The 9884-nt window shown below is 52.8% G+C and overlaps 1 protein-coding gene across 1 annotated transcript in view; it reads right to left on the bottom strand.

Moving 5' to 3' along the window:
• The window catches only part of NADSYN1 (NAD synthetase 1), a 51029-nt gene that overhangs the window by 3517 nt on the left and 37628 nt on the right, over nucleotides 1–9884 (bottom strand). Inside the window, exons 16-19 of the mRNA XM_006893219.1 lie at nucleotides 9026–9132; nucleotides 6783–6914; nucleotides 5820–5889; nucleotides 53–181 (exon numbers count right to left, since the gene is read on the bottom strand). Coding sequence (XP_006893281.1) covers nucleotides 53–181; nucleotides 5820–5889; nucleotides 6783–6914; nucleotides 9026–9132 — 438 coding nt within the window. The remainder of the gene's footprint in view (nucleotides 1–52; nucleotides 182–5819; nucleotides 5890–6782; nucleotides 6915–9025; nucleotides 9133–9884) is intronic.

The raw sequence follows: 9884 nt of genomic DNA on the forward strand, positions 1-9884 counted from the left end.
TGAGGGGTCACAGGAAGCATCCCTGTTGGATGAGGGGTCACAGGGCACGCACCTGTCGTGGGGTGCAGAAATCCCTCCACATGTCGGTGAGTCTGCAGAACATGCTGTAGGGCCCCATCTTGGCGACCTTCCGCAGCTGCCCGTAGACAGAGAGCTCGGCGTACGTCATCCCCATGTCATCCTGCGGAGGAGATGACATGTCATGGGGGGACGGCCTGTCAGGGCTGGGCGAGGGCCTGAGAACTGAGGCAGGGACCCCATGGAAGGGCCACATTCCCAGAGAGCCTGGCGTGGATGCTGAGGGTCCCCGCGAGCTCAGGGATAATGTGGGGATCTCCAGGATGTGTGGGGTGCACAGGTCACTGTACTGTGGACAGTTGCTGGCCACGCGACAGCAGGGTGAAGACGTCTGACACAGTGTGAGAACCACCGGCAGTGACACAGACACCATGTAAGCACATGCTGCACAACCACAGCCAGGCGCTTGATTGACGAGAACAGTGCAAACCTCCTCGCTGTAAAGGGTCCACACTTGACATCAAGACAAAGCAAAGTGCAAAACCCAACAGGAGGTCAGCCTGCACTTCTGCAAATGGACTGGCCACTGGGGGCCTTCTGAGCAAAAGCAAAGAACCAGACAGTTTGGAGGACTGGAGTGGGTAGGGCCATGGCCTCCGAAAGGAGAGGCTCAGGGCCTCGCCGACACCCGTGAGGGAGTGAGCTCACAGGCTCAGGATCAGGAGGTGGGCCTGGAGTCAGTGACTGGTGTCCTGACGAGAGAGGACGCGGGGATCCTGGACACAGAGGGAAGATGCCGGGCAATGATGGAGGCAGAGACCCGGGAGGTGCATCCACAGCCAAGGGATACCTGGGCCCCAGGACCGGGAAGAGGTCAGGAGGAGACAGGGGCCAATAGCAGCCCTTCTCAAGTCAGCTACATGGGACCGAGGACAGGCCTCTTTGGAAACGGAGTCTTCACAGAAGCCATCAGTGACTAGGGGGTCATACTGGAGTTGCTGTTAGGTTCTGTCGAGTTGAGTATGACTCGTAGCTACCCTATGAATGACCGGAACACCACCCTGTCCCATGCCGTCACATCATCTCTGACCACCTGAGCCCATGGCTGCAGTCACCGTGTCAGTCTGTCTCATTGAGGTCTTCTTCTCTTTCATCTATGCTCTATTCTCCAAGCATGATGCTCCTCTCCAAGGAATAACCTCTCCCGGCGACATGCACAAAGTGAGTGAGATGAACAAGGAACACTCTGCCTGCACCCTCTCCAAGACCTAGCTGTTTGTTCTGTTTGCAGTCCATGGGATGTTCAGTATCCTTTTCCAACACCGCAATGCAAAGGCATCAGTTCCTCTTCTATCATCCATCCCTACTCACTGTCCAGCTCTCAGATGCACAGCAGGTGACTGGAATGACCATGGCTTGAATCAGGTGCACCCTTGGTCTTTAAATGGGCATCATTCCTCTTCAGGACTTTGGAGAGGTCCCTGACAGCAGACTCTCCCTATGCCATGTCTTCTGATTTTCTGACTGCTGTTACGAAGGGTTTTGATTGTGGAACCCAGTGTGATAAAATCGTTGACAATTTCAGTTTTTTCTCCATCTATCATGATGCTGCCTATTGACGCAGTTATGAGGATTTTTGTGTTCTTGATGTTGAGATGTAATCTACAGTGAAGGCTGCAGTCCTTGATCTTCTGCAGCAAATGTTTCAAGGCCTCCTTATCACCAGCGAGTGAGGCTGTGTTGTTTGCATAACACTGGTAGTTAATGAGTCTTTCTTCAAATCTGTTCTCACATTCTTCTTCATAAACTTCAACTCTTTGAATGTTTTGCTCTGCATACAGATTGAAAAGATATGGAGAAAGAATACAGCCCTGACACATACTTTTCTTAACTTTAAATCGTGCATTATTTAGGATTTAAACATTGCTCTGTCCAGACAACAGCCTCTCAGTCTAGGTCTACGTTCCGCATGAGCACAGTTAAGTGTTCTGGGATTCCCTTTGTTCTCAATGTTAGCCAGAGTTTGTTATGATCTGCATAGTCAAATGCCTTTGCATTCGCCAATAAAACACAAATATACATCCTCCTGATGTTTCCTGCTTTCGGCCAAGATCCGCCTGACATCAGTAAGTAAAGATCCCTTGTGCCATGGCCACTTCTGAATCTAGCTTGAATTTCTCTGTTGACGTACTGTTCTAGCTGTTTTTCGGATAATCTTCAGTAAGATTTTTCTTGTGTGTTATATTAAGGATATTATTCAATAAATTCCACATTCTATAGAACTACCTTTTATGGGGATGGGGTCAAATATTGATCTCTTCCAGTCAGCTGGCCAGGTAGCTGTCCTCTAAAAGTCACGTCACAGCCTTGTAAGGACGTCCAGGGCTGCTTCTGTTGAAACACGTCAGTTGGTATCCTATCAACTCCTAGGGCCTTCCTGTTTGCCAACACCTTCAGTGCTGCCTGAACTTCTTCATTATCTTTGGTTCTTGATCATATATTACCCCTTGAGATGGTTCTGTGTCAGCCAATTCTTTTTGTATAGTGACTCTGTATATTCTGTCTTCTTTTGATGCTTCCTGGATCATTCAAGATTTTACTCATAAAATCCTTCAGTATTTCAACTTGAGGTTTGATTTTTAAAATTTTTTTAATATTATTACTTTTTGTGTGTGTGTACCGTCAAATCGGATCTGACTGTACCGGAGGAAATTGCCCCTCCTTCTCCAGCAGAGCATCTGGTGGATTCAAACTGCATACTTCTGGGGCTGCAGTGCAGCTTTTTGCCACTAGGCCACCAGAGCTCCCTGATTTTTTAAGTTCTTTCAGCTTGAGAAATGCCAAGGGAGTTGTTCCCTTTTTATTTTTTGGCTCCAGGTCTTTGTACACATTTTGTTACAATACTTTGTCTTCCTGAGCTGCCCTTTGAAATCATCCGTTCATCTCCTTTATGTCAGCACTTCTTCCAGCTGTTTTGACATCTCATTGTTCTCGTGCACATCACTTCTGACATCCATTTTAATATTTTCTCTCTCTTCTGTCTTTGTGGTGACCTTTTATTTTCTTGTGAACGATGTCCTTGAAGTCAGCCCACAACTTTCTCTAGTCTTCGATCGTCAGTGCTCCATGCCTCAAGCCTATTCTTGAGATGATTTTTAAATTCAGGTGGGAGAAACTCAAAGTTGTGTTTAGGTTCTTGTGGACTTGTTTTGATCTTCCTCAGCCTCCGTTTGAACCTGCACATGAGTAACTGATGGTCTGTTCCACAGTCAGCACTTGGCCATTGTGAGTCAGACAGTCAGAGGGATTATTACGCCAGGTATTACACATTGAGGAAGAATGTGTCGCATTCACAGTCAGAAAGCCCACTTCAAGACCTATCCTGGAGTGCAGTGCTGTGAATGGTGGGATGCTACCCACACACAGACGAGGAAGACCTGTTCATACAACTACTAGTCAAATATACATACCAACAGTTAGAGCCAAAGAGGAGGGAACTGAAGATTTCTGCCAACCTCTGCAGTCCGAGATAGACTGAACAGGCAGCCAAGATGCATGAATGATAACTGGTGACCGGAATGAAAAAGTTGGAAACGAAGAAGGGCTGGCATGCGGAAATCACAGACTTGGTGACAGAAAGGAAGCTGAAGACAGAACGGCTGAATTGTGTGGGTTTTTTTTATTAATTTTTTAAAATTTATTATTTTTTTTGAATGGCTGAATTTTGTACAAAGATTTATTCATTGCAAATGCCTATTTTGTGACTTTGAGAGCTGGGGCGCCCATTTTGAACTTCTAAAGACCTTTACCTTAAAAACAACAAACAAACAAAAACAATAATAACCCCACAAACCAGCCTCAGTATAGACAGTTTCATTTGTGAAGTCTGCCAAAGATTTATACCATTTTGTTCTAAACTCTTTAAAAAATAGAAGAGGAAGGAAGACTTTGAACTCGATTTATGCAGCCAATATTAATCCTGGAGACAAATTCAATTAATCCAAAATAGGCAAAGACATCAGAAGAACAGCATAGATTGGTATCTCTTATGAATAATAATTTAAAACCAAAATAGAACCAAATCTAATGCTGTCAAGTGTCTACTGGACAGAGTCGAGCTCTGCTGGCCCCGTGGGTCAGGAGTGGGCTGTCCACCCAGCGGCAGGAGGGCCGAGTCTAGCAGCTGATCTGAGAGGACGAGCAGTGTCCTCCTGTACTGTCCGCAGCTCCTGAAACGCGTGCCAGACGGCCAGACGGGCGCTGGTTTCGGTCCAACATCACACAGTATCATAAACAACATAACAAGCCTTTAGGTGCACAGACCCAAGAGGCACTCTTTCAAACAAAACAAAGAGACCCTGCACGGTTTAGAACCAGAAAAGGTGTGTGCCAGGGCTGGGTTCTTTCAGCGAACACATTTAATCAGCACGCTGTGCAAACCATCTGGCAAGCGAGACGACAGAACGCAGCACGGTGAATCAGCACCCGAGGCGCCTCAACCAGACCTGTGATCTGGAGACGGCACAGGCTTGCTTCCCGAAAATGAAGCCCTGAAGATAGGAGTCTACAGAAGAAGACAGAAATCCTCACCACTGGGCCGAGAGGCAACATGGTGATAAACACAGGACAGACCGGCGTTGCCAAGATTTCACTGAGCTGGACCGACAGTCAGCACTTACGGAAGCGGCCGTGAAGGAGCAAAGACTGAAGAAGAAGAATTGGTGAAGAACCCTGAGCAGACCCTGGACGCCAGAGAATAACTAATCCGACTCGGATAGGAGCAGCCAGCGTGCTCCTCGGACGCAAGCGTGGGGAGGACTGGTCTCACGTGCTCTGGTCGCGGTATGGGGGGAGCCAGTGTCTGGAGAAGAGCATCGTTCTTGAGAAAGAAGCAGGTCAGCAGAACTGAGGAGGGCCCTGAGCGAGTGGGGCTGAGGCACAGGCTCCAACAACGGGCCCACACACGGTCCCATGGTGAGGGCAGCCCCGGGGGTCACACTCCGTCCTGCTGCACTCAAACGCTTGTTGACGTTGTTTATTATATTGTGTGACATCGAACTGAAACCAGCTCCTGTCTGCCCCTCCAGTCAGGACAGACCTGAGAACCCCCGATAGTGACAGTCACGGTCTCTGTGGGAGCAGACACCCCATCTTTTCTCCAGTGGGGCTGCCGGTGGCTCCCAATGGTCAACCTTTCCGTTAGCGGCCAAGTGCTTAAACACGGTGCCACCAGGGCCCCTTCTCTTAGGAATGCTGTTGTTGTCTGCCCTCAAGTTGGAACCGGACCCTCGCTGACCCTCCCCAGCAGGTCTCCGGTGGCAGTAAATTATACAGGAAGAGATTGCCCATCTTGCCATGGAGCAACTAGGGGGTTCGAACACTGTGCCCTTGGTGTTGCGGTGCAGTTTCTTACCAGTAGACCACCTAAATACAATTAGCAAAGGACTTGAGAAGCAGAAGTAGAGAGGCATCATCCAATTATCCTGAGCCTCGACCAAGTGGAATTCTTCCCTGATCAGCGCAGAAAAGGCTTCTGGCAAAATCCAACAGTCTTTCAAGAGAAAAACATTCCAGAGACAGGACCAGAGGGGAACTTCCCCCGAGGGGGAACAGGCGTCCAGGAAATGCCAAGGTGACTTGTATGTAGTGGGGGATGAAGGCGTGACTCCGTGTAGCCCAGGAACAAGTTTGAAGGTGTCCGCTCTGGATACCAGGATGGGTGGAGAGGGGCCGGGGAGGGACCCTGCGAGTGACAGAGGCAGGCAGAGCAGAAAAACCCTCACAACAGGCCACACCAATACCTCATCGGTCTGGGACACTTGTCCGTCAGTCAAGGGCTCCAACTCAGCTGTGGCCGGGGCAGCAAGGATGCTGGGACAGAGAGACAGAGATCAGCGGTCACCACCTTTGTGAAAAAGCCCACCCCTGACATCCCTGGGACGCCGGCTGTGTCCAGGCTGGGTCTGACATATCAGCAAGGCCACCTGTCCAGACCCAGCCTCCGCAGCAAGAACGAGGGGGCTCCTTGGGAGCTATTTCAGAAAGGTCCTGGCTGCAGAGCGCCCCCAGCATGAGCAGGGCAGCGCGCTTAGGACCCAACACTGCTGGGAACAAGGGGCACCCTGGGTAGTGCAGGGCTTGGGATGGGACCCGTGGCCTCCACCCAGATGCTGGTGGTGCCCTCACCATGACTAACAGCATCCCATGGGCACTGCTGCTGGTCCTGTCAAAGCCACACCCACTGCTGTGGAGTTGAATCTGATTGGCAGATGACTCCCCAGTAGGTTCTCAGAGGCCAGATGTAAATGGCCCAGGGAATTAACCATCTCTCTCCCACAGAGCAGCTGGTGGATTTGAACCACTGGAGACACTGCAGCTCCCTATGGACCACGCTGCCAGGGCTCCCTGGTCTTGGTGGGGAGGGCACAAAACCAGCAGTCCACAGGCTGAGACCAGTAAAGGCCACCCCCACACAGGGGCGTTGGAGAGCTGGGGTGGACTATCCCTCAGGTGTGATTTCACACCCTGCGCTCACTAACTTAGAGCCTTTGACAGCCAGAAGGTTCGAGAAGGGCAGTAAGGGGGAGGGGGACCTCGTGCAGTAGGGCTGGTGCAGCAGAGGGGACTGAGGGGATGCCCAGGGACCCCGCAGCAGGCAGCAGCACAGGCCTTGCTTGGCCAGGTCACAGGGTCACAGAAGTGGCTGGGCCAGCAAGGGCGTTCTGCAGGCGCAGGGCCCCGCGCTGTGTCCAGCACTCGCTCACCTGTGCAGAGCGGGCAGCTGGAAGCGCTCCACGCAGAGCTGGACAAAGGCTCGCAGGTCCGTCTTGCTGATGCCGCCAATGGGGTTGATGTCCGCACTGGAGCAGTCATACTTGGTCAGGTAGCCAAGGAGGCTGAGAAGGAGAGAGGGACAGACAGACAGAGGCACAGTGGAGAGACCATGACAGAAAGAGAGAGGAGAGAGCCAGAGAGGGGTGAGAGAGACAGATGGAGGGAGACAGAGACAGAGAGAGGATGGAGGCATGGAGAGGAGAGAGACACAGAGAGGAGAGAGACAGAGAGGGGAAGGAGAGATAGGAGAGACAGGGGTGAGAGAGACAGAGATGGAGGGAGACAGAGACAGAGAGCAAGAAGGCATAGAGAGGCGAGAAATAGAGAGGAGAGTTACAGAGAGGGGAGGGAGACAGAGATGGAGGGAGACAGAGAGGGGAGAGAGACAGAGGAGAGAGACAAAGAGGGGAGAGAGACAAGAGAGGGGAGAGAGAGAAGAGAGGGGAGAGAGACAGATAAGAGGGAGAGAAACAAAACACACGTTCAGCATGCCTTTTCTCTGCTCATGGGAGCCTGTGGTCCCCTCATGTTCATCATGGGGAGCAGGCTCCCTCCAGGAGCAGAGTCAGGGGTCTCAGGGGACCCCCTGTGTGTGCAGCAAACAAGGGAGGGACAGGGGGTCAGGTACCACAGGAGCAGGTGCCAGGAACAATGCGTGCACCTTAGTGAGCCTGAAAGGTGAGGCATGGGGGCACCAGCATTGGCTGGCTGAGGACAAGGTGGGACCCCTGCAAGGAGCATGCCGGGCCTGACAGTGAGGGTCACCTCTTCACAGCTACCATCTCTGCTTCCTCATGCCTCCTGTGGTCAACGAAGGAACGTCTAACGACCTCTGTGTCTTTGTCTCCTGTGATACGTGACCAGGAATGGCAAGACAGCCAGGGGTGGCTCAGCGGCAAAACTCTCACCTTCCACGTGGGAGACCAGGGTTCAAGACCCAGATCGTGCACTTTGCACACAGCCATCACCTGACTGCCCGCCGTGGAGGCTGTACTTCTGTGACGCTGAACAGTTTCCAGCTGAGCTTCCTGACAGAGACTAGGAAGAAAGGCCTGGCAACTGACTCCAAACATTGGCCCAGGAAAACCCTCTGGGCCCTGACAGTGTGACCTACAGCCAGTCACGGTGCCAGTACAGGGCCGATGTGTGGAGCTGGGCCTGCACAAAGAGGGGGCCAGCTGTACGGCCACTCACATCCACAGCAGCAGCCTGGCCTCTGGCCTTTACAGTGAAGGCCACAGCACAGATTTCAGCTGACAGGGAATGACCATCGATGGGCCTGGTGTCACTGCAGGGGCCCTTAGAAGGGGAGGGAAGAGGTCAGTGGTAGAAAGAAGAGACAGGGCCAGGGAGTGGTGGCCACTCACATGCTGTCTTGAAGGTGGAGGGAGCGTCACCAGTTGAGGGAGGCAGTGGCCTCTGGAAGCTGGACAAGGTGAGGGAATGGACTCTCCCTGAACCTCTGGGGGGATCTAGCCCTTCCTGACACTGATGCCAGCCCAGAAGACTGAGCTGGACTTCCGCCCTGGTGTTGGGGCCCATGAGTGTGTTTAAGCCTCCAGGACCATGGTCCCTGTTACAGCAGCCACAGGAAGCCACATGCCTTCTTGGTGGATCGTGTCCCGTCACCCCACAGGCCGATAACCCTAGCCCAGGCCCGCAGAGACTGCCCAGCCCTGTCCACTCCTCAAAACAGCCTGCTTCGGCCCCTCTCTGAAACAAACCCCAGCTGACTGGCCAGAGATACACCTGAGCTAGAAGTCCGGCCAGCTCCAGCTTCTCTGGTCCTCACTCACTGACTTATCTATCCCATTTCAAGGAAAGACCTGCCTCTGCCCATCTTACTAAGAGGCATATGGGCCTCAGTTTCTCCTGTTTGGTGAGTTGATGATACAACTACATTATGCTTAACCAGAAGGCTGGCGGTGTGAACCCACGGGACAAAGGCCTGGTGACCGGCTCCTGGGAGAACATGACCAAGACAGCATCATGTCTGTGGTACCACGTGGGCCACTAGGAGCTGCTGACGTGATGGCAACGGGGTGCGTTTCGTTTGGGCCCCACCTTGCTGCAAGTGTGTGGGTGATGCTATGTCTCCTCAGTGGGCCTCAAGCCCTCCATCAATGGACGCCCCGATAGTGTGGCTCTCAGAGGTGGGGCGCCCAGCACACACCTCTCATCCACGTTGGCAGATCCAAGCACAAGGAGGCTCCCATGTGCGCCCCGGGACCAAGGGCTGAGCTGAGCGAACAGGTAGGCAAGCACCATCCTGACCCGAGCCTGCAGCACCAGGGAGAGAGGGCCTGACAGGGTGTGGCCAGCGTGCCAGCCGCCCAAGGGGAGGCCCCCAGAAGCCTGACAGGGCTATAGCCAGTGTGCTGGCTGCCCAAGGGGTGGCCCCCCGAGGCTTAGAGGACAGGCAGTATGGGACTCCTGGGCACTCAAAAGAATGAGGGTCCAGTGCTGGGGCTTTGGAGACCCCCAGAAAGCTCAGCGGACCCTGAACTTCAAGGTCAAGGAAAGGGGCTGGGGAAGAGGGTGAGAAGACACCTTGGCCACCCCATCCCACTCAGGTGACCATGGCTTCCTCGTGGGGGAGAAAGACCACCTACATGGCAGGGGGCCCAAGATGGGCAGGAGAGCTGGACAGTGGACACAGCGGTGAGCCTGTGTCACGCCTACTGCTCAAGACACATGAGAGTGTACACACACACATTCACATGTACGTGCATACACTATGTGTGTGTGCACACACCTTCCCCACACTCACATGTAGACACACACATTCACGTGTCCCCACATATATGCATGTCCGCACTCCTCTCTCTCACACACACACCTCTCTCCACCCACATGAACACACATGCACATCCACACCCGCTGCACATGCACACCTGTACACACCCACATTCACACCCCACATGTACACACCTGTACACACCCACATCCACACCCCACATATACACACCTGTACATAACCCCACATCCACACCCACTGCACATGCACACCTGTACACACCCACATCCACACC

Source organism: Elephantulus edwardii, unplaced genomic scaffold (genome assembly GCF_000299155.1).
Source record: "Elephantulus edwardii isolate Elephantulus edwardi_28Jun2011 unplaced genomic scaffold, EleEdw1.0 scaffold00126, whole genome shotgun sequence".
Taxonomy (NCBI): domain Eukaryota; kingdom Metazoa; phylum Chordata; class Mammalia; order Macroscelidea; family Macroscelididae; genus Elephantulus; species Elephantulus edwardii.